General features: G+C 35.9%; 1 protein-coding gene across 1 annotated transcript in view; it reads left to right on the top strand.

Moving 5' to 3' along the window:
• Positions 1 to 24,318, top strand: part of MYCBP2 (MYC binding protein 2) — a 209,121-nt gene that overhangs the window by 40,422 nt on the left and 144,381 nt on the right. Inside the window, exons 4-17 of the mRNA XM_050907348.1 lie at positions 1,854 to 2,007; positions 3,415 to 3,611; positions 3,833 to 4,075; positions 4,353 to 4,424; positions 7,366 to 7,462; positions 11,933 to 12,006; positions 13,176 to 13,314; positions 14,118 to 14,194; positions 15,772 to 15,976; positions 19,268 to 19,432; positions 20,152 to 20,310; positions 21,064 to 21,268; positions 21,979 to 22,124; positions 24,198 to 24,299. Of these exons, the coding sequence (XP_050763305.1) occupies positions 3,462 to 3,611; positions 3,833 to 4,075; positions 4,353 to 4,424; positions 7,366 to 7,462; positions 11,933 to 12,006; positions 13,176 to 13,314; positions 14,118 to 14,194; positions 15,772 to 15,976; positions 19,268 to 19,432; positions 20,152 to 20,310; positions 21,064 to 21,268; positions 21,979 to 22,124; positions 24,198 to 24,299 (1,834 nt within the window). The 5' untranslated portion in view covers positions 1,854 to 2,007; positions 3,415 to 3,461. The remainder of the gene's footprint in view (positions 1 to 1,853; positions 2,008 to 3,414; positions 3,612 to 3,832; positions 4,076 to 4,352; positions 4,425 to 7,365; positions 7,463 to 11,932; positions 12,007 to 13,175; positions 13,315 to 14,117; positions 14,195 to 15,771; positions 15,977 to 19,267; positions 19,433 to 20,151; positions 20,311 to 21,063; positions 21,269 to 21,978; positions 22,125 to 24,197; positions 24,300 to 24,318) is intronic.

The raw sequence follows: 24,318 nt of genomic DNA, 5'->3' as shown, positions 1-24,318 counted from the left end.
TACCCTTCATAAGGTGGGCTTATGCTTTTGATCTGAAGTCTCAAAGATATTGCAAAGGGAACAGGAGGATGGCTGTGTGGAGAGCATCAGTAAGAGCTGGCAGGCTGTCACACAGAGCGTGAGGCTGCAGCAGTGCTTGTTTTGGCTTAGAGACCCTTCAGAAAGCAGCGAGAACAAGCTTAAGATGTCTTGAAAACAACTGTTTATTCTGTCCTTCAGTGCACAGTTTGGAGGAGTTGAGAGAGATACACACATTATATATATGTATATATAATATACATACATTTATTAAGATGAAGAGACCTGTTTTAAGAAGCCTACCCAGTCTTTTGATCTCAGAGACTAAAAAAACCAACCCAAAACCTGTGCAGATCAGGCAAAATCCCAGCAGAACTATCCATTGTTGATCCCTACTGTAGTGGAAGTTCATCAAATTATTTTCTCCACTGTGTTAGGTTCTCAGCTTTCTCCAGCTGCCTCTGTCAGCTGCTAGATGACGTCTTCTGTCTGAAAACTGGGAAAAATACAATCAACTTCTCAGTTTCTCTCAAAGATACTATCACTGAAAAGACAGGGTATTTCTGAAAATGTACTACAGTGTATTTTATTCTTTAGCTTGCAAGATGATACTGAGTTTTGGATCCTGGAAAAACCATCTGTGCTGTGATTTTGTTGACAGTTTTTCCCTGTAGATTCCATGCATGTGTTTTCCCCCACTCCGTTGAAGATACGAAATGTAAGGTGTAATTTGCAGGAAAATTGCTGTTGCACTTTGAAGACTTGGTTTGATTATGTTTCTATTCTTCCTCCAAAAATCAAACAGGTGGTAAAATAACTTCTGAAAGACAGGAATAGAAATAAATTGAATGACAGCAAAGACAGTTACAAGGCATCCAGTAGAACTTACAGCTGTCCGTCAGAATAGATCTGTTTTAATCATGAGTGGCAGTTCCGTTAACAATTTTATTTATTTTCACATTTCAGTCTTTTTCCTTAGATTTTACTCACGGGTGAATCTATATTGAACACTCTAAACATTGGGGCTCTGCTCCTGACAGAAACACATAGTGAAGTTCTGAAGATATGGTTGCTTATTTGTAATGAGTTAACCCTGCTGACTTTTCTTTCATTCTCATCATTATTACATACTGAGTTTGAGAAGAAAGTGAAAGGGAACAGTCAGTGGAGAGAAGCATAATTGTTATCTCAGAATATTCAGGAATTCTAAAAGGGAAAGTTAGGAATGGCTGTAAGCACTCTTACAGATGTTGTATTAGTTGGCATAATGTATGTCTGTGATGAGTACACAGTTAGTAGAGTTTTAGTGGCAAGCAATTAATCTTTATTTTTTGTATTGTCACAAAAACAATCTCAGAGGCTTTGGAGGGGAAAATACTAGTGCTGCCATGTTCAGCTGTCAAATGTGTCATTACACAAGATGGGAAGTCAGGTTGCAAGCCAATTCTACCTTGCTGGTTCATGTTAATGAGCAAGGAAAAAGGAAAAAGAGGTCTGTCAAAGTGTGAACTTGATAGAAATTAGAAGGGCTCAGAGGCACAGTTTGTCTTACATTGTTAAAAAAATTTTAAGTGTCCTTATTTTTTCAGGGAACTATGACTCTGCTTAGATATGCTCTTTCATATAATGACATTACTTCTGTGTAATATTTGCTAGTACAGTTGTGTACATGGGTTCTTGATATTGATTCTCTTTTGAATTACCATTGTTTTCTGTATTACATTTTTGTTATTCGAGTAACTGTCTTGTTCTGTGAACATTGGGATATACCTTTATTGATGAAGATCCAAAAATATTGTATTAACAGATTTTCTGAAATATCTGTACTTCTTTAGATCATTGAAGTTGGATTATGTGAAGTCTTTGAACTGATAAAGGAGACGAGATTTTCTCATCCATCCTTGTGTCTCAGGAGTCTACAAGCCCTACTTAATGTGCTCCAGGGCCAGCAACCAGAAGGCCTGCAATCAGAGCCTCCTGAAGTCCTAGGTAATATCTCATCTGTTACTGTATTTGTATTAACATACATCTGTTATTGTGTTGGACAGAAGAAAATGGTTACTAGCAAGTATTTGTGAGATAGTAACATGCTTGTTCTCAACTGACTGACTTTATTCTGGAGTGTAAACTCCTTATGGTGTATGTAACCAGTGCTTTCTCAGCATTCATCTTTTGTAGAACAGGAATTTTGGCATGTAAAGGTGTGTGTGTGTGTGTGTATATATATAAAGTCATGTTTTGTTGCTGTGTAAAGCAGAGTTTCACTGAAACACAGTGAACTTTACAACCTTACAAATTGTGATTCATTTGTCTTACTGAAGCTATAAAATGCTTGGTCTTATTGGAAAGAAGATAGTTCTACAGTGAACTTCTCTTGCGATCTGCTGTTGTAATCTATAGCTTAGCTATTTAATGTTGTAATTTATATGAAGCTGCTAAACAAAGTGTCAGAATTCTTGCTTTTATTTCCTCTGGCCATCCAAAAGCTTCCCTGAAAATTAATTTTACTTTTAATGACATTGAAAATAAAAGTTGAACTCCTGATGGCTTTGAGTGTATGAATGAGTATGTCCTTTAAGTTAAAATCCAATTATCTTTTGTTAATTCATAGTTTTTACTGGTTTATAGAAATGCAAGGAAGGGTAGGCTGTAGCATCTGTTGTTTCAAAATAAATAAAATATATCTTCAGACTTTCTATGTATGTTTTCCTGTGTTATGGCTCAACAGTATTCCATTTCCAAAGATGATAGTAATTTGCTACAGAAAGCTTTTATTTTGTGTTGATGCACAGAGTATTAAAAAGCTACAAAGAAGGCTTTGTTTTGATTACTGCCTTAGTGATTATTTGTGTATACTATCAAAAAAATTGAGGTGGATTTCTGTTCACACCTTGATTGTTACAGATGCTCGGCCGCTAAATAGTGCTTGAAAAGAGGCACATGATCAAAGTAATTTTCAAGCTTTGATTTGAAATGCTGGTTTCTGAGAAATGGGATGTGCTTCAACATGGGTAATGGTCATAAAGATTAGACAAGTTTGGTCAAGACCTACACATCATCTCAGTGATGAGGTAGACTGAATAGGCAGGTAAAGTAACTCCTTCTGGCCCATTTCTTATTAGTGTTCCACTGTAACAGAAGGACTTAGTTTTTCTTGTTCTGTGGCCATTGTGATTATCAAGACTCGACATTTTCTGGCTGAAAAAGAAAGAAAAGTTAAGGATGTTTTAGGCCTATTTAAACGGGATGCTTTCTTTTCTGTCTGGAAAGAGGGCTAAACTTAATGGCTGAGGAAAGATGTGTCATGTATTTTGTAAGTTTATTTTCCCATTGACTGGCAAATTGCTTGGTATGATTTTGTGACTTGTCTATGTAATTACTGTGTTTTATCTGCAGAATCCCTGTTCCAGCTTCTTCTGGAGATAACTGTCCGTAGCACGGGAATGAATGACAGTACAGGACAGTCCTTGACAGCACTTTCCTGCGCTTGCCTCTTCAGTTTGGTAGCTGCATGGGGAGAGACAGGAAGAACGTTGCAAGCAATCTCTGCTATCCTCACCAATAATGGCAGCCATGCTTGTCAGACTATTCAGGTCTTGCACTAAAACTTCTCTGTATCTGGGAATTTATGTAAATGATGTGTACATGAGTTCTGAGAAGATCTATTGTGTAAATTCAGTTAACTGTTTTCCCCTCACTATTTTTGAGATAAGAGTAGGTATTTCTTTGTCTCTTTTGAGTTGGAGGTAGAACAGAAAATACAACATTTGAAAAATAGTCATGTTTTTCACTTGCTATTTCTTTTGCTGTTCAGGTGCCAACCATTTTAAACTCTCTTCAGCGGAGTGTACAGGCAGTTCTGGTGGGCAAAATCCAAATCCAAGACTGGTTCAGTAATGGGATAAAGAAGGCAGCCTTGATGCACAAATGGCCATTGAAAGAAATATCTGTAGATGAAGATGACCAGTGCCTACTTCAGAGCGATGGTTTTTTCCTGTATCTCTTATGTAAAGATGGACTTTACAAAATCGGCTCTGGATATAGCGGGACAGTGAGGGTAATGTGATTTCTTCTTGTCTGATGAATGATAGTTAATATTTTAACTTAACTTTTATGATGTCCTGTTTCCATTGAGGATCTTTTGTAGCTTACTAATGATCAGTTCTTTTACAGTTTGTCTAAATTTTTCTAATGATTTCTATGAGAATTTTACAGCATTTTCTTACAATTTTCACTTCTCAGTATGGTTGAAGACGTTATTTAGGTGGTAAATGATTATGTGTAAAATTGTCACTCTGGTATTCGTTAAATGATTGGAGTTTTTTGCTTTTCAGGGCCATATATACAATTCTACATCCCGCATCAAAAACAGAAAGGAAAAAAAGTCTTGGTTAGGCTATGCTCAGGTAGGTGAATACTTAAAACATAAAATGTGCACCCCATCCCTCATGAGTAATTTAAGTAGACCTTGGCTTAGAGTAAGCTTACATGGATATTGTATTGTTCCTTTGGCTTTAGTTATAAAAATTGTTTTTTTAGTACTGACTTCTAAATTGTGGAAGATGAGGAACATCTGATGGTACTGGCATATAGAAAGGAGTGATGAAAAGTGTCATTGATTTGTGTTGTCACTGTAAAGACTTTCTCAAGATATGATGGTTTAACACATAAATTTATGAATTGTACAGTCAATGGATGTGTGCTTCTTTAATAAAGAAGTCAGTGGATGTAAAAATGTACTGTTGCAACCAAGTAGTGTAAAAAAATACTTGAAATACCTGTTTATGAAAATAAATTGATTGTAAAACATTTGCAGAAAAATAAGGAGGTGCTGTTTTGGTTGGGGGAGGATTGAGGGTGTGTAAACCGTAAGTAGAGATAATTGCTGACGTTGCCACTGCAGAGTTAACTATATTTGGATGTTTTGGTTTTTTAGAGTTAGTCAGTTTCTGGAATACCAACCACCTTTTCTTATACCTTTGCCATTCATTATAAAAATAGTGCATCCTGTTATTACTACTGAGTGCGTGCGCTCTCTCTCTCAAAAAAAACAAAAACAAAACAACCCAAAAGCAAACCCCCACAACAAATCAAAAATTAAATTTCAGAGAACAATGAATTTACTTCATTTTTTAACTACTGAGCAATTTTTATTGTATATTTACTATTAACTGCGTGATCTCATTGTCCCAGCGTGAAATTAAGTGTACTCCTTGCCACGCTTTTGAAGTGAAATTGTTCATTACAAATATATATTCTATTATTACAGTTATATATATATGTGAAATCTAGTTTTGTTTAGTATTAAATCATCACCAAAAGGTATACTGGCGCAATACAAATGTGTGCGGATGCATTCATTCAGGAGCCTGTTTTATCACTTTGGAAAGGAATAGGATCCGTACAGTTTCACTATATAGAGTTACACATTTGGACATTCTCTACATAGCTATAAATATATTTGATGTTCTTATTTGAGTGTTTGTACAGGTGTATGCACTCATACAGTGACTGTACCCAAAGGCACCGCTAGTTGAAAAAATGTCACTCTAGGGCTATATTTATAAGAAAGTGTAAGTTGCACTTATTGCTAAGTATGTGTCCCTAAAAGAGGTAAGATGTGCCCTCAGTCTCATTTCCCTTCAGGTGCTTGGTTAAGTCAGCTCAAATTCAAGTGATTTTTCTTATTTCATCATATAAGTTATTTTAGACTGAAACTTTTCTATCTACTTTAATGGTCTTTACTTATTTTTCCTAGTTTGTGTGGGTTTGTTTTTCCTCATTTCACAGAGATTGATTCATCCAGGAGAATTCAGGTAGTTTAGATGGAAGGAAAAGGGTCAGTTGGATTTTTCTGTTGTTGTTAGATGATTGTAATTAGGGTCTGTGACTCTTTGACAGATGAAGATATTCTGGGTTAAGCCTTAGCGACCTTCATGTGAAACGCATCCATTCTTAAATGTGTAGGATCCCCACCTGAGGCCAATCATGCGTCAAGCCAAGTGCAAGCCATTGTCATATCTCTTGCTATGACACTGCTGTTGTCAGAATCATTACTTAGTCATTATTCATATTGGCCTCTGCAATCCTCCTGTAGGTGAATACTACTTTGCTTGGCCTCAGTCACCTTGAATGAGTATGTTCATAAGTGCCCTTAAGTAATCTTTTTCCTTTCATGTAGCTGCTTTTATAGCAGAAGTGCTTTCTAAGTGTAAATTCCCTAACTGTGTTTCTACCCTGCTCCCTCAAAATTTTTGAAGGGTTCACAGGCATTGTAGAATCGAAAAAGATACGAGAGCAAGGTTGCCATATTGCCTCTCTTAAGGATCTGTGCACATTATGCAAAGGTGGGGGCTTGTGCAACCTTTCTAGTTTAAGCTAAAGCAAAACTTATTTGACTGTGTTTGTTTAAAAGTGCACTCAAAGTTACAGGTATAAACAATAAACCTCAAATGTGAGTTTTAGGTAGGCAAATCTTTTTACAGAGAAACCTTCTAAACTGGGGGCTGAATCAAACCTTTAAAAAATATGTACATATGAACAGAGAGAAGATACTATTTTGGTATACCAAAGGAGACTTCTTGATGCGGGCTGCTGACCAGAATAGGTAATTTTGGGGAAATAAAGGTATTCTGCACATGGAGAAACAGAAAGAGGAAATCGTTAGTCCTGAATATCTCCCTTCCCCTAGGTCTGGTTTGGAGTTGGGAGGTGAGCAGTATAAGACCTCATTGTATATAACCTTGTGTCATGGCTGCTGTCACCAAAGTCACCATATCCTTTGCAGGAATTTCTTTGATGAGGAGCTCAGAAAGAATAAATACATGGAATCTTGTTGGTGTGGGAGTCGAAGTAGTTAATTAACATTTTTGAAAAATTCTCTGGTTTTTAATGCACATATTAATATCCATTAATAATCACTCTTCTATATAGGGCAACATATGTATCTCCTTTCTGGAATTCCTGTGAATCTTTCGTTGATTTGGAAAGTGGGGACAGGAACATTCATTTTTACTGTGGCTGTGGCTTTTAACTGTAATTGTATATACGTATGAACAGAATTACTACATGTGGCTTCAAAAGCTGTATAAGACCTTCAGCACGCTGATCTACAGCATGCAGAAAGTGTGGAGGAAGGGGGTCAAATTTCCAGTTTTTATTGTAGGATTTTATTAGTGGAAAAAAGTTGATTGTCAAAATGAAGCACATTTGATGTAAAACTAAAAGATTTCCAAAATTTTTACACAATACCTAAAATAATGATTGCATTTTTTTCACTTCTGACAATATCCTTTGATGTATTTAAGAATATTTTCATACCAATATATATATTCTTACTCTTACCAGGGTTATTTATTATATAGAGATGCAAATAATCACAGTATGACAGCCATAAGAATAAACCCTGAAACTTTGGAACAAGACGGTACAGTTGCTTTGCCAGGTAAGAACCTCCAGATATTTGAAGATGGTTATAGTTTACTGTTTACATGCGATGTGTTTTCAGGTAAGCAGAAGAGAAATTGAGACAGATTTTGAGATCACAAAGAGACTACTTTTTTTATGACTTTGGTTTGCTGCATTAGACCAGCTGCAGTGTTTCATTCAGAGGTCTTGCATCTTACTCCAACTACTGGAAGAATATTGCAATATTTTAGAATGTATGATCATCTTAATTTAAAGACTCCAAGACCTTAACTTCCTTCTTAAAGAATTTTTATTTCTTCCTTGTTTGAACTTCGAGCATTTGGCTCAGATATGACTTTGTTTCCAGTACCTCTTATGTGTAGGTAGTTACAAACTATGACCAAAACCATTTGGTTTTTAATATAGGTAGAAATGTATCAAAAAAACAAAGGAGGCTAATGAACACTGATGGACCATGCTTCTGATGTTTAAATTGGTGGTAGGTTTTTGTTTATTTGTTCTGGGAAATTTTTTTGTAGTTTTGTTTTTGTTTGGGTGTTTTTGTTTGTTTTTTTGCAGAGGAGCCTCATAATTTGGGTCTCTGTTTAGAAAATGAGGATGTTCCAGGAACATGCTTTAATGGCCTCCTGGTGAAACACATCTGTTCTTAGCCACTCATGTAAACAGTAGAAGGGTGCAAGAATATCTTTCGATCGAACAATGACAGGCTTATTCTATAGATCAGAAGAAAGATTTTGTGTTGCATCCTGACATAAATAAGAAGGCACTGACTGAATCCTCAGAAAAATTCTCTAAGCTTTTTGTATTTCAAACACAAACAGTAATTTTGTGTAACTCAAACACAAGTTGAAAGTAATTCAACAAACCATGAATGTAGAATCTAGTCTATGCAACTTTCTGCAAGTCTTTAAAATGTGGATGTCTATTTAAGCTGTTTGGTCTTTGTGGGGCTGTATGAGAAATTTGAGTAAGAGCACATTCAAGGACCTGACAAATTGCCTTGTAGGATTGTTTTTCCACTTTCTTCCCCTCAAGGCAGCTTCTTCAACCGGTAGGGTCCTTTGAGGTCCTTAATTATGTTACCATTGGTAAACAAATTGGTGATCTTTATGCAAGTCTTGAGAGACACTGGAGCACAAAGTCTACACCTCTGAGCTGTTAGCTTTCTTTTGCAAATCTTAGAGACAAGTGTTGTTCTGCAAGACAGCCTTGTGTTTATACTATAAAAAGGCACAAGTTAAACAAGAGTATGCCTTCTAAAGAAAAATGTATTAATCTTTTAGTGCAAAAGCAAATCTTATATCTGTGGGAATAAGTCCCTCAAACTATTTCACACAATTGCATTTCGTATGGTTTGTGATGGTGCCAAAGTGGATGCTGGATGTTCATCATAACTCCTACCCTTTGTATTTTAGCCCTTGAACTTTGCTGTTTTACTTTCTGCACTTCTACACATTTCTCTGTGTTATATTGTGAGCAGATATGGCCTTGTTCTTTTGGCTAGGACAAATTCAAAGGGGTCCACTTCTGGTTATTTCTATTTCCCATTAGAAGGAAAGAAATGAAGGTGAGGGGAGGGTATGCGACCTATCCTGAGGAAGCCTGAGTAGGTACATGACTCTAAATAGTAATGACTGCCCCACTGTAATCTTAATAATGACTTGCAGCACATTGTAGTTCTGAAAAGCCACACCGGATAGAACTAGAGAGCAGTAACCTTGCTAACAGCTGAACACTGATATGACTCCAACTATTTGCTCCTAATTGGTATGGTATTCAGACATGGTTCTGTCTGGAGTTAATCTCTTTCAAATGCCTGGGTTGGTGATAATGCATTTAAATAAGGTATTCATATTTATTCGTACAGGGATGCATAGGAGATTAGGAGTTCATTAGGAGATGTGATTAGGAGTTGATCCTAGCTAGAAGTCATGTGACCATAGAAAACTCAGTGAACTATGGAACATTATCTTCTCCTTTCCTAGACAGTAGGATCCACCAGCTTCTTGAAACCGTCAACTTCTATTTCAAAGGGCAGCCTTTCCACTCTGATAGATGGTCTAGCAAATCTGACAATGTATCAGACTGTGTGTCAACATTCTTGTCTCTAATGCCTTTGCCAGGCTTCATACACTGTCCTTGAGCTGTGGATCTGTCTTCCCAGTCCAAATATCATAAAAGAATCCCTGAGTTCTATGAGATTTTCTGGGTGATTGGACCTGAATTTACAGAGGAGGTTTTCGTCTTGACCGTTTCTTTAACAGTAATGCTTACTACGTACCTTAGAGAAAAGTTGCTATGTTCAGCTGACAAAGTTGAAGTTATATGGTACATGGTTTCATTGTTCTTTGAAATTACACATTAATATCTTGGAGCTCAGGACTATTCACTTAGTCTGAAAAGTACTGCTAACTGAGGGTAGCCTGGAGGAGCTCGAGTACTTATTAGCATGCACAGGATGCACTATATAAATACAGAAGGTGTTGCTAGGCAGTCATCTTCTATTGAATCCTCAAAGGAGGCTGTGATTAACAGATGTCTGTAGTTATGTCCTTTAAGTAAAACATAAGCCCTTTCTGTTACAGTAATCTCCAGACAGAAACCTTGGATATCTTCGTCCCCAGACTAATTTCCAAAGTCAGATTGAATAAGACTACAATTGATCATAAGAGCTCCTTGCTAGCTGAGACACTATACTATCCTACTTTTTGCAGATATTCCATTTGCCTTCCATTTTCTACTCTCCCCATTAATTTGATATTTAATGCTGGGCCTGGATGTTATCTAATCAAGCGCTAATTTTTAGGAAGTGTTCTGAAGAACATATATTAAAAAAAAAAGCATCCCTGTTCCAGATTTCCTGTATGAACACACCTACCAAACATATAAACAACCCTAAAAAACGTTTACTGGGAGGCTCGCCTCTTCTTGAAATTACTCAAGAAATAGGCCAAACAGTGTAATATGGACCCACTGGTGGCCAGAATATCCTGTTTCCTTGACTGTTATGCTTATGTAAGCATGTAATTTTCAGCCATTCAAGGGATCTTAATACTTACCAACTTCCTATAACCTTTCAGAAATGTCATTTAGATTATTTTTGGAACTTCTCTTCAAGTTATTGACAACTCTTTGTTTTATAACTTATATCACTTTGCAGCATAGAGAATTAGTAACATGAACTGAATTTGGTCATTAAATCAGAGATTGTTTTTGAGAGCAATATTTCAAACTTCAGTGTATCTGCCATTCTTCATCCTGCTTGCTGCTTACTCTCTTTGTGATTCATACCTGTGTGTGCTCTTAAGGGGGAGGTTGTCTACTTTAGGTCTGTTACTTCAAGATGTGAGAATTAGAGAATGCCACCTAATGCATATTCTCTTCCTGGTAAGATACCGTATTGGACTGGGCAGTACAGCAGGAGAAAGTAAACACATTTATGGGTTTGTGAATACTGTGGGTTTTTTTCAGTTGTATTATTTTTAATAAAAAACTCCAGCTAGCTAGCAAAAAATAGCAAACTTTCTGGTTATGCCAGAAGGATATTATATGTGCTTCATTTAGCATTAAATTTGTTAGATAAAATGACTGACACTGGATTTTTGTTCCAGTGTTATGAAGCAGATATTTAGAGTGTAAAGTAGCTCTCCTGTAGTATTTTTGGAAGAGGTCTCTTTCCTGTGTGTAATCAATGAAACAAGCATCTCACAAGCCATATAATATCATTCTCTTTGTTAGTAGCTCCATCAGCAGAGCAGGAAGGGAAGAAGAGATGGTGTAGGGTCATACTTTTAAACTTGTAGAGGAAGCAGTCTTTTTCTTTTTTCCCCTAATATGGGCAGAATTCTTTCCCTACCTTTTTTTCTTGGAAATAGCTGGCCTGTTTTCAATAAATGTATGATGCATTCAAGTATATGCTTTATAGTTTTAAAAAAACCCTAGATTTTCAGTTAATAGTTTGGCAAAATCTATAAACAGTCGAAAAATGAGATGAATAATGAAAAGTTTGATTCTGTTTAATTTATTTCTGTAGGTTTTATATGCTGGACTGAGGAAACTTTTCTTTAAAGATAATGGCCCTTATTTTAAAAAAAAAAAAAAAAAAAAAGAAAAAAGAAGTCTTTGGGGAAGGAGAAAGACTAACACTCCCAGAAAATTAGAATTTAGTTGTGTTATAATAGTTAGAATGCCCCTCACAGGTGAATACTAAATGCTTTTGCAGTTAAATATTGGGGTAACCCCTTACATTTCATACAATGGAAAGTGCTTTAATACCTCTTAAAGGGACAAAGGACTATAATATGTTTTTGGTGAAAGAGGGAGATCCTAGCGTAAAATAACATGTTATCAGAACAGTATGATCTCTCTTTAGACAAACTAGAACTCTTGTAGTCTGATTGTAGTGAGAATGAATTAGACAGAAGCAGAGAACAGTGTGTGTATGTTAATATAAACTGATGCAGTGCACTTTGTCTTTCTTTCACAGATTGTCATACTGAAGGACAGAATATCCTTTTCACTGATGGAGAATACATTAATCAAATAGCAGCATCTAGAGATGTAAGTGTTACATATGATGGGTAAACTATTTTTCTCTCAACTGAATTGTTTTATTTTACAATACTTATAGCTTCCTTTTTGCTTAATGTTTGGCTTTTTCTTCGTTAACACAGCTAAGGAAGAAATTCATGTAACTAGAGATAATGAGAAACTGCCATATTTGTGCATAAAGGAGCGGTATTTTGGTATTTATCCACACAATTTTGATTTGTGATGGATTTTTCAGATGTTTTTGATTTTTCAGATAAGTTTTAAGAAAAACTTTGTTGCTCTTTCTGAGAAAAAAATCTTATACATGGAAAATGGCTTTTTAACATGTTATTCTACAGGGTCTCTGTGGGATAAGCTTCTTAGAGCTTAATTATAATTTTGTTTCTAATTTAATTTCCTGTTATTGCTTTGGTACTTTTTGGGGAATTTCAGTCAGATTTAATGGAAGGGGTATGAAAGATACTACATTCCAATAGATTTTTATATGAAAATTGCCTATTGGCTAAAGCTGTGGAAACCCACTTAAGTGTGTCTACTAGGGGCAAAACAGTTTTAGCTGTTCTATGTTTTGTTTGGCAGACAGTTATTACATTCTTAGTTCTGGACTGGTTACTGTTTTTTGACAGTGAGAAAGCTGTAAAACAGGGATGGGGCAGGGGTGGGGTGAGACAGGGTTGGCAAGAGATGCCAGATACGCAACTATAAGAAAACCAGGATTAATGCATTTCCCTGTTAACAGAACAACTTGTTTTTTAACGTGGCCAGATGAAGATACGTCATCTGCACTTGTAAACAGAAACCTGTTTGAGCTACTCTTTAAAGCAGTCACTCTTAAACTGCATGCAGAATTTTGGGTTCTAAATCAGGAGAAGTGGAGGGCTTAAAAGATAGATGTAAACAGCTATAAAAGCAAGATTTCTATAGTGAGATTCAGAGTTAATTATTTCTATAGCAATTCACTATTTTCATAGTCTTCATAGTGTTTTCATAGAATTCAATATATGTTTAAGGTCTGTCAGATGCTTATCTTCTTTTCTCCTCTATAATAAACGTTACTTTATCAATGTGTCCTCTGATAATTTACTCTGAAATAGTATTATACTGATGTACTTAGGTCATGAAAAGTAAATTAATGCATTTATTATACAGTATAAAGTAGATTTTTTTATTTATTGCAGGACGGCTTTGTAGTGCGAATATTTGCAACAAGTACTGAGCCAGTACTGCAACAAGAACTGCAGCTTAAGCTTGCAAGAAAATGCTTACATGCCTGTGGCATCTCATTGTTTGATCTGGAGAAAGACTTGCACATTATCAGTAAGTCCTCCTCTTTGAAGGTTAATAACAAGCCTAGTAATTCAAATAATAAAACTGAAACACTGCCCTTCCCTTTGTTTGCCTTTATTATGTGCAGGAAGGTATAGCTCCATTATAAACACGTGGAGAAGTACAAGGGTTTTGAAACTGCTTTAAGCATTATTTAACTCACAATAATCGCATACATTCATTTTGAATCACCTTTCTGTCTATAGCACTACCCATGGTTTTCCAGCATTTTCCTCTAGCTGTATGATAAATATATAATTGTTTGAAGCTTGGACTTCATAATAGTGCTCATATAACATGTAGTTAAGCTATAGAACTCCTTGCTGTGGGTCAAAGTCAACAAAAGTTTAAAGGGCTGCTGGCTGGATTAATGGAAAAGAAATGCATTGAAAGATACTAAATATTTGGAAAGCACCTTTGCATGAGAATTTGAGATGCAAAATTGTTGGTGTCTACAAAGATATTTTAGAGAAATATCACTTGGCCTTTGCTTTAGGTTTTTTTGCTCTGTTAGATGTCTGGTTTTGCAGCTGTCAGAACAAAAGCATATTTGCCTCCATGGACCTTTTGTCTGACCAAGTGCAGTTGCTCTTATGCTAGTGCTTTTTTCCTCTTTGAACAACTCTGCCAGGTCTAGCCCAGTAAGCCTTCCTGTGGCAGCAAAACTGTGTTTCACTTGTAACTTTCGCAGAACCTTTGTTACGACAAACTCTCCCTGGCAGAGTTAGGTCCGTAAACCGGTCTGTGAAACTGCCTGGTTAAACTGTCCAGTTAATGCAATCTTACTTGCGCAGGTACAGGGTTTGATGAGGAATCAGCTGTCCTTGGTGCTGGAAGAGAGTTTGCACTGATGAAAACTGCTAGTGGAAAGGTACTGAAAGTGTTCTGTAGTAAATAGCAAATTGCATCAATGTATTTCGACATGTTTTTAATTTAACTATTATTTTCCACGATTCCTTTTTGCCTTTTTAGTATGTTAGAATGAATTTATATGACTGTATTTAAATACATTTTCAGAGCACACTTTAAAGGGAAAAAGGCAAATGGTTATTTGAAAACATAAACAAAACAGATGGTGCTGGAACCATTGAGAAATCTGTGGCTTGAATTTATAGGAATTTCTATAGTTAATCTTACTTAGAGACAGCGTGGGGCTTTGTTTTAGATTTAGGGGACAAAATTACCTTTTGTCTATAAACTATGTATTAGCACATTTGCAAAATTTTTTACCACATAACTTTTCATAAACAGTCTGACCGTAGTAATTTATTAAAATCCCAGCCTGATTTTTCTGATCCTTCAGAGAATTATTGACTCCCCCTATGCAAAGTTTTCAATTGATTTCTTTAAACCTGTTTTTAATGATTTGATATGTTTGTTCTGCTCAGTGGAGACTGTTTTTCAGAGGCATTTGCGTATTCATTGAAATGTAGAAATAATTTTGCATACTGTCAGTATGACTTTTTACATTATTTACTGTGTTTCTGTTTCAGTTTGGGAAACTAATATTATTTTACTCGTATAAGCATAGTTGTTTGTTTTCCTGTGTTCAGAATTGTGTTGCTTTATTGTAATGAAGGCCTTGCTCTGCTGCTATCAAAACAGTGAGATAGGTGAAAATGTTCATAAATAAACTTAACTATTTTTTCCTAATAAAATTTAATAGTACGAAGCAGAATTTGATCAAGCAGAACTCTTCAGACATTAGAAAAGACAGATTAATTTGATCTTCAGACTAACAAATGCCTCTTCGATATAAAATTAACAGATTTCCTAGTTTTGGTCTCTGAAGTTGTGTGTTTAGGTATGAAATACACTGTATAAGACAATGAAAGATAGCTTTAGGTGCCCACATAGGTTAACACACCCATTTTGTAGTACTGTTGAGTAGCATGGTTCTAGAAGAAACTTTTTAGTCCATTTCAGTAGTTTTGTGTTTGTTCATGTGAAATATTTTATTCTATGTTATTTATGTACTCAGTAGCCACTGTGCATTTACTGAAAATAAGTTTTAAAAATATATTGAAAAACATTAAAATTTATAGTAATTTGGTATTTTTAATTATTTTCTTTGTTATACCATCTTGTTTTTACACAGAGCAGACATTTCTCTTAAGTGTTTTAAATGTTTAGTTTCCTCCGAGTAGTTTCTTCTGAACAGTTCTTTCTTGTGTATTCAACTTATCTAGCCAAACAATTATATATGAAAACTAACTCTGTGGCACAGTAGAAAGCACATTTCAAAACAAGCAGAATCTAATCAGATTGTTTCCCCCATTGAGTCAAAATTCATGGGTTTAGGGTAGAGATATTGAAATAGTGTAAACAATGTCAGGCAAAGTTCTGTATGGTTTGAAATGACAGGATTTAAAAACAATGCAACTTTAAAAATGATGCAAGTTTAAAGTGCTGTGGCATAACTGAAAATGATAAAATGTTTTCTTCCAGATTTATTATACTGGCAAATATCAGAGCCTTGGAATCAAACAAGGTGGTCCTTCAGCAGGAAAATGGGTTGAACTCCCAATCACAAAATCTCCAAAGATTATTCAGTTCTCTGTTGGACATGATGGCTCACATGCCTTACTTGTTGCTGAGGATGGAAGCATATTCTTCACAGGTTCTGCTAGTAAAGGAGAGGATGGCGAATCAAGTACGTATTATGCTTGCTTGACCAATGGTTGATAAAAGCCTGTTAACGACCTTTTAATTTGAAAAGAAGAGTTTTAACATTTTCCAAGAACATGTAAGCATGCCATTGGGTTTGAGTTTTATGCCAGCCACAGGTCTTGACAACCAGTGCCACCACCTCTCCCGGCTAGAGATGTTGATCTCAGTTTTACCACAGTTTGGATTGTGTGGTGGGAGTGCTATTTTAGAGTTGTTCTGAGAAAAGGCAGTCATAAGCTTGGTCACAAGGCCATGCTGTCTTCCTGGGACTTTGTCTGAAAAACTGAAGAGCCAAACTTTTGCCTCTTCACTGTTGTTTTAGAGAACTTTGGAAACGGGTGTTTTGCCAGCTAACGCCTCTCCATAATGGAGAGGTACATTGATTAGAAATTGTGGAAGCATGGTGTTCTGTGCTTGATCAAGCAGAACTCTTCAGACATTAGAGAAGACAGATTAATTTGATCTTGAGACTAACAAATGCCTCTTCAATATAAAATTAACAAATTTCCTAGGTTTGGTCTCTGAAGTTGTGTGTTTAGGTTGAAATATGCTTTATAAGGCAATGAAAGATAGCTTTAGGTGCCCTAAAGCTGTGATCTGCTGTGATATTACATTAAATATTTCACTTTAGGAAACAGACTGTTCTGTTACGTTGTGTTAGATTACTTAAAAAAAAGTAAAGAATGTGTTTTGAAAAATACCTAGCTCCTGAGGATCTTAAAGCTGATATTTTTGAGTTGTTAGCCTCACGATGTGTACATTTTAATAGGATAAAGTTATATATATTTCATAGATAGCATTTTCATATAGTATTGAAGCCTAACTCAAATTCAAATTAATCTCTCAATAACGTTCTGTTTTAATAGTGTAGTTTGACGTTACCATTAAAATTAATATATTTTTCACAAAGCAGGTTTGTGGAAAAGTTCGGTCTGCTAGCCAAGGAATTTGAACGCAGATTTAATAAGCCTGAAATTTTTGTGCCTCAGTGCAGTCAGTTAGAAATATGATAAATAACACTCAAATATTGGTGTAAAATTCAAGACTTCAGGTAGTAGTAGATGGTTAGAATTTAAAAATTGATTTAAAATAGAATTTGAAAATCTTGATAAACAGCAGCAGTAGAGTCCAGCTTTGTCTCAATCAACTGTGTAGGAATTTTACCTTTCAAGGAAGTTGTTAACAAAAACTCAGTGGGCTGCATATGTGAGGTATGGCATAGCTCATGCAGAAACAAATCATATTTAACTTATTGTTCCTGTGAAAGATTAACTACACTAACAGTGTTCCCCAAGGATGTGTGGGTTTTCCCATGTAATATAACTAAAATACAGGCAAGAACATATTTTAAGGTTTGATAATGCATATAGAGTGGATTCTTGCATGCGTTCAGGGGAGAGGAAGTTAATAGTAGTACTCCTGTGTAAAAGTCTTTGGATAACAAATTTGGTATGTGCTATAGTAACTTTGTAGAGTCTTCTTAAATGCAAATCTACTGAAAACTGTGTGGGACAAAATCATACTACTTTCTCCAGTAAATGTAGAGTAAATTTAAGATATTCAAACAAAAATATTTCGGGAAATACATTTAAAATCACAAATTTCAAGATTTCTTTGCGCAGTTATTGGGAAGTTATCCAAAATACAATTAAACTGATGCTTTTTGTTGTATATTTAATTAATCTACAATTTCAGATGAAACAGAAGTTTAGTACTTTGAAGTAAATTGCTGTCACTGCTCTTGTTTAAACGAGCAAAATTTAGGTGAGAAGATTTAGGTGAGAAGATTTAGTGCTTACTAGATCTTCTTACTGAAGAATCTGCTCAAGGACCTGATCAAGGTCTTTCTGAGTTCTTTTAAAAGAAGTTGTTCAACTCTCTTCTGACTCATCTGGTTCTCTTTGTCACACTCTAATTTGGCTCAGAGTGGATATGCACAAGTTTTAATTTTTTCCTGTATTGGGTCTAGCTGAGATGGAGTTAATTTTCCCCACAGCAGCCCTCGTAGTGCTGTGCTCTGTATCGGTAGCTAGAACAGTGTTGATAACACACCAGTGTTTTGGCTACTGCTGAGCAGTGCTCACACAGCATCAAGGCTGTCTCTCCAACATTGCCCCCCCCACCAGTAGGCTGGGGGTGGGCAAGATCTTGGGAGGGGACATAGCCAGGACAGCTGACCCAAACTGACCAAAGGGATATTCCATACCATATGACGTCTGCTCAGTATAAAAGCTAGGGGGAGGAGGAGGAAGTGGGGGGCATTAGTTTGTTTACGTTTGTCTTCCGGAGCAACCACTACGCGTACTGAAGCCCTGCTTCCCAGGAAGTGGCCAAACATCGCCTGCTGATGGGAAGTAGAGAATAAAATCTTTTGTTTTCCTTTGCTTTCATGCGCGACCTTTGATTCTGCTTTATTAAACTGCCCTTATCTCGACCTGCGAGCCTTTCGTTTTATTTTCTCCCCCTGTCCAGTTGAGGAGGGGGAGTGATAGAGCGGCTTTGGTGGGCACCTGGCATCTGGCCAGGGTCAACCCACTACATTTCCCCTGATTTCTTTTAAACCTGGGCAGGGAGACTGGGTTTCTGTCAGCAGAGTGTGTGTGTGTGTTCTTTGTACAAAGTTGGTAAATGTCAGCAAGTGAAAGTAGCTGGCAGTTCTCTGACTTGGGCAAAAATTCACAGGCAGTAATGGTAGCTGTTAGTTGTTTTATCCAGTCTTTAGCTATGTTGTTACTGTTTTGTTTGAGGCCAGATTGCAAACAATGATTTTGAGGTGGGGGTTTTTTAGTACTTTTTCTTCCCTTTTTCCTCTTGTGGGAATCTGTTGTGACTCAAAGGTTTTCTAAACATGGTTTTAATAAATAGAGAATTTAATATTTTTCTTAAAAAAAAAAAAGAACTTGTGTAACGTTTCTCTGTGAACTTATTGTGCATATATTGTCATATATATTCTTCTCAAATGGTAATGAGGACTTTTTTTACTCTGTGCTGCTTTGTAAAGTTCATAAAGTTAGTTCAGTATATATATAAAAGAAAAACTTGAAGAATCATTCCTGAAAGATAGCTATCTAATCATGGCTTTGCTTGCCATTGAATTTTTTGAGAGAAACCGGTGTATTCCAATAAAAATTAGACCAGGAGATCACGCAGATGGATTTTTTTTTTTTTCAGTAGCAGTCTGAAAACTAACCTGTAATTATAAAACAAATGTTATTGTGCCTTTGAAGGTTTTTTGGTAGAATGAGTTGCAATTTATTTATTTATTTATTTAAAGCTAAAAGCAGACGGCAGTCAAAACCATATAAACCTAAAAAGATTATTAAAATGGAAGGAAAGATTGTCATATCTACAGCGTGCAATAATGGAAGCAGTTCTGTAATTTCAAAAGATGGAGAACTCTACATGTTTGGAAAAGATGCCATTTACTCTGATAGTACAAGTAAGTTAATATTTGTCTTTTAAGTGATTTCTCAACTAGAATAGTTGAAATTAGTCTGGAAGTTTTTAGCCTGTGGAAGTGATGTTTGTGTGTTTCTTACTCTCCTAATAGATTTCTGAATTTCTGCTGATTCAGCCAAATATGACAGAGGGATAGAAAGAGAAGACAGTTGCCTTAAGTTCTGTAAAAATATATAGCAGCACTGGTGACAAATACCTGAATGAATGCTTCCACTAAGGAGGAAAAAAATCATTTGTTGTATTAGTCTGACACTAGAAGGCCACACAGGGAAAAGTCACAGAAATGAGACATGTTTTGTTATGAACAAAGGCTGCAGGAAAATAGGCCTTATACGTTTCTCTGCTCACAAGACAGCCTGTTTTGAATTTGCAGGTGATCCAGTACATCTCAATTTAAATAAAATATTAAAGAAATAAACTCCAATGGTGTTACGACTCCTTTAGAATTGTTTTTCAGAACAAGTGATTTGCAGCAGAGTTTGGTTTGGTTTTGGTTTTCCTTTCTTGGCAGGACAAATGGCCTAGGCGTAATTCTCCTTTCACTTCTTATTCTAGCACTTGTTTTTTATATCTGCTGGTTTTCTCCCTTGCTGTTAATTTAAAAATTGTCAGTATCCACTGGCAATTTTGTTATATCACTGAAGTTTCCTTCTCAGGTGGAAAGTGCAATTTACCACTCAACTGTTTTATGCCTTACAGGTTTAGTAACAGATTTGAAAGGCCATTTTGTGACTCAAGTAGCCATGGGAAAAGCTCACACCTGTGTGTTAATGAAGAATGGAGAAGTTTGGACGTTTGGCGTAAATAATAAAGGACAGTGTGGCCGAGACACAGGCTCCATGAGCCAGGGAGGAAAAGGTGAGGGACCTAGATTTTTCCTTTTGTTTTGTGTGCTGGAAAATGTCACAAGTGAAAACATAGCTAAGCATTTTATTATAAAATATAATTCCGATACTAAAGCTTAAGTACATGCAACGTGCTCTAAAAAAAACTAGGTATGGATGCTTTCACTTCAACTGTCAGGTATTTGGTGTTCTGCGCATACTAACAAACTTAGTTATGTTAAAAAAAAAAATCTCAATTACTTTTCTTTTGTTGGTGAAAAACCTTTTCTTTAAAAGAAATGAATAAAACCAAACCTCATCACTCCTTGTCTTACTATGTGCCATTGTCCTAGTAAGAAAAAATTTTTTATCTTTCCTTGTTTGCATTCAGTCTTGAGGCTGTTGTTTGCCTAAACAGGGCATGAATGCAAGCCTACATCTTTCTACACACAACTGAATGTTTCCATTACTGCTGAATATAGGTATGAAAAATCATACCTATTCACCTTTGCTGGATTGGAATACTCTATAGGTGACAAGTAAATGACCTGTTCCTAGTATACTGAATATAAATGTTTCATTTGCCATTTAGTTGTGAAACCTAGCTCTATACCCCAGCCCATGCTCACAGAGGTTTCAGAAGTGTCATTGTGCTGGCTGAGCATGCAAATCAGGCATGCCTAGTAATTTCTTTTAAAATCTGATCTGCGAGTGTTCTTCAGAGCTTCCTCAGTAGCCACTGTTGGCCTCAGAAAACAGCTATTTCTTGTTTCAATATCTTAATTAGGTTTTGGAGTTGAGAACATGGCAACAGCAATGGATGAAGACCTAGAAGAGGAACTGGATGAAAAAGATGAGAAGTCCATGATGTGTCCTCCAGGCATGCATAAATGGAAGCTGGAGCAGTGTATGGTGTGCACTGTATGTGGCGATTGCACAGGCTATGGAGCTAGCTGTGTTAGTAGTGGGCGTCCTGACAGAGTACCTGGAGGGTAAGCAAATGTGTGGAAATATACTTGCTATAGTGTGTTAAATGGCTAAAGCATGTGTTGAATGTAAATTGAGATGATGTGTTCTTAAACTTTAATCTAAGGCAACATTGTATCTAAAAAGACTGTGCTTTTAAAATCAGAAGTAGGTTAAAATTTTTGTAAATAGCTTGCAATGGTTGCAGGTGATTTAGTTTTAAGTGCATTTTTTTACATTTCTTTACCGTATTGTTCTTTACTAGAAGCTGTTGAATTAATTAACTAATATAATCATTCTCTTGATGGAGCTGCTGGCTTTGGGATGACCTTTCTTCGTCTTATGATGGAAGTTTTTTTTATCTTGCTGTTCCAGTTGCTTTTATCTGTTACTTCAGGGTTGAGCTGCATAACGGGCTACTGCTTTACATATTGCCATTACTATTTCTGCAGCATTGCATGTACTCGTTTCCTTGTTCATGTTTTCATGTGGTGTATGTTTAATTAAATGAAGAAAAGTTAATGCTGAGAAGTCAGTTCAGATATGTACGGTCAGTGTATGCTCCCTGGCACCATGCAACAGCAGCTGGGCTTTAAACTAGCTATACTTTCTGTTTATCTCAGGAAAAATTACATGTCCGCAGATAGCACAAACTAATATTGTATGTTTTAATTACTAAGGCATCAATAATGCATGAAAATAAAAGATAGTGATGAAGCAACTCTGTTTGCTGCAGAATCTGTGGCTGTGGCTCAGGTGAGTCAGGCTGTGCTGTATGTGGCTGCTGCAAGGCGTGCGCTAGAGAACTGGATGGCCAGGAAGCAAGGCAAAGAGGAATCCTTGATGCTGTAAAAGAGATGATACCTTTAGATCTCTTGCTGGGTAAGTGATATGAAATTAGCAAGATGGCTTTTAATTTTCTTACTGCACCTTTTTTTTCCTCAGTATATCTGTTTACACTCTTTAATAAACTCAATCCCACTGCTGACTTTTGAAACTTGAACTGGAATAACAGGTTAGTTTAGAAATAGGTTTGTTCTTTTCAGTTAATATTTCAGTTAGTATTTTGATTCTTCTGTATGATAAAACTTTGTATCTTAAATAATGCAGTTCTTTCTTTCCAATCAAATTACTGAACTTTTAGACTTACAGGACAGTTTTAGTATAATATTGTTAAAATGGATAAAATGTTGCTTATTAGGCAGATTTATTTATCGGTGTATATAGCAAAGTGGGATCATTCTGGTAAGTGAAATATTTTAAACTTGCCCTTACTATAGACATGTGTGCCATTTTGACCTGTGCAGTTAAGATACTAATGCTGATACTACAAAGTTGTTCTTGTCCTTTTTTGATAGCCTGAAATTTTTTCTATAATCTTTTTATCAGGGTTTTTTGCAGTCACATAAAAGATGGGCAGTATTGTTTCTTGAAAACGTTTTTCTTTTCTCTCTTAGAAATTTTCAGAGAGAAAGAGCTGCCAGGAATGTAGAAATTACTTTTAAAAAAACCCAAAACACCTCCCATCCCACCACCCCCCAAAAACACCCACCTTAGGGGAAAAAATACCAACTGGTGTGATGATTGGAAAATATAGTTTGGGATCTTGTCTTGTAAGATCTGTTACCACAGCATTTTTAATATTGTATTCTCTGTACTTAAAACTGGGCAATTACAGGTTTTTGGAGTTCAGACTTTCCTTCCTTACTTTTTTTTTTTGTATTTAGATTTACATAGAGCCCTTAATCCTGCATGGATGTATGGATATAGTATCTGGTATAGAAAAGGACCATAAAATAATCAGATGCGTGACTTAAAATATTTATACATCTCACCAATTTGGGGGGGAGGGAATAGTAATGATAGAAAATTATATGCTATACTTTGAGTGTGGGATTTTTTTTTTCCCCAAGCAAAAGTTAAATAGAAAGTAGAAGTGGTTCTCTTTATAAGTAAACACTAAGGACCCCAAATAACCTCACTGTGCAGTCCTGATACTTCTATACAGATATTTCTAAATATAATTTGCTTGTATATGTCTATCACAGAAGTAGGTTTATACTGATGGTGAATGTGGCAATAGCAGCTCTGCTTCACAGCTTTATTCTCATGCATGACCAGGGAGGAGTTACGGTTTTTGTGCTAACCTCCACTTTGCTAACTCCTCTCCTAGCAGGATAGACAACAGCTCTTGGTCCTGTGTTGGGCTTGACATAGTTGGAGATGAGGGCATTGATCACATTTGTCTGGAGAAAAGTGACAGTGCTTCCAAGTGGAGTTTTTGTTTGATACTGGGAGCAAGGTATATTTTTTCTAGGTTGTTGCAGTTGGCTGAAAAAACATTGGAAAAAGGTAGTGCTTACAGTAGTTTTATTGTTACATTCATTGAAGTCATGTTTTCTGTTTTAAAAAGTGCTTATCAGTTTGTTTCAAATTCCTATTAAATTAGCTAGTTTGGTAAATAAGTCAGATTTACATACAGACATATATGTGCATTAAAGTAATTGCATGCTTCTTAGTAAGCACAGAGCATATAGTGGTAAAGCATTCTTAAACTAAAAAGTATCTAATCTATTTAAAACGTTTTTAAAATATAAGCAATTTTATGCTTGTTTTAATAATAATCCTTTCTGAAACTTTTTGGGGAAAATTTGAGATAACCGTGACAACACATAACTAAATATAAATATGTATGTGCTTAACAGAAAGAAAGTACTAAATAGTATTCAGTGATGTTGGAATTGTGGCAGATTCATGAAAACCAGGAAACTCAGCGATAAGGCCTAAAACTCTTCTCCAAATTTACTCAACTTCTTTTTTTATTTCTAAATATTGTGTCAGAGGCATATAAAGAGCAGGTAGTAAGTAGGCTCCAGTTTTCATTTACTTAACTTCTTCTGAGGGTTATTACCATCATAACAATTTTTACATATTTTATTTTCTTAATCTATGTAGCTGTTCCTGTTCCTGGAGTTAATATTGAAGAACACCTTCAGTTACGGCAAGAAGAAAAGCGGCAACGTGTAAATAGGAGACATAGATTGGAAGAAGGAAGAGGTAAGTGACTTTCTTATTG

This window comes from Gymnogyps californianus, chromosome 1 (assembly GCF_018139145.2).
Source record: "Gymnogyps californianus isolate 813 chromosome 1, ASM1813914v2, whole genome shotgun sequence".
Taxonomy (NCBI): domain Eukaryota; kingdom Metazoa; phylum Chordata; class Aves; order Accipitriformes; family Cathartidae; genus Gymnogyps; species Gymnogyps californianus.
The sequence above is the reverse complement of the archived record's forward strand: the minus strand, read 5'-3'. Positions and strand labels throughout refer to the sequence as shown.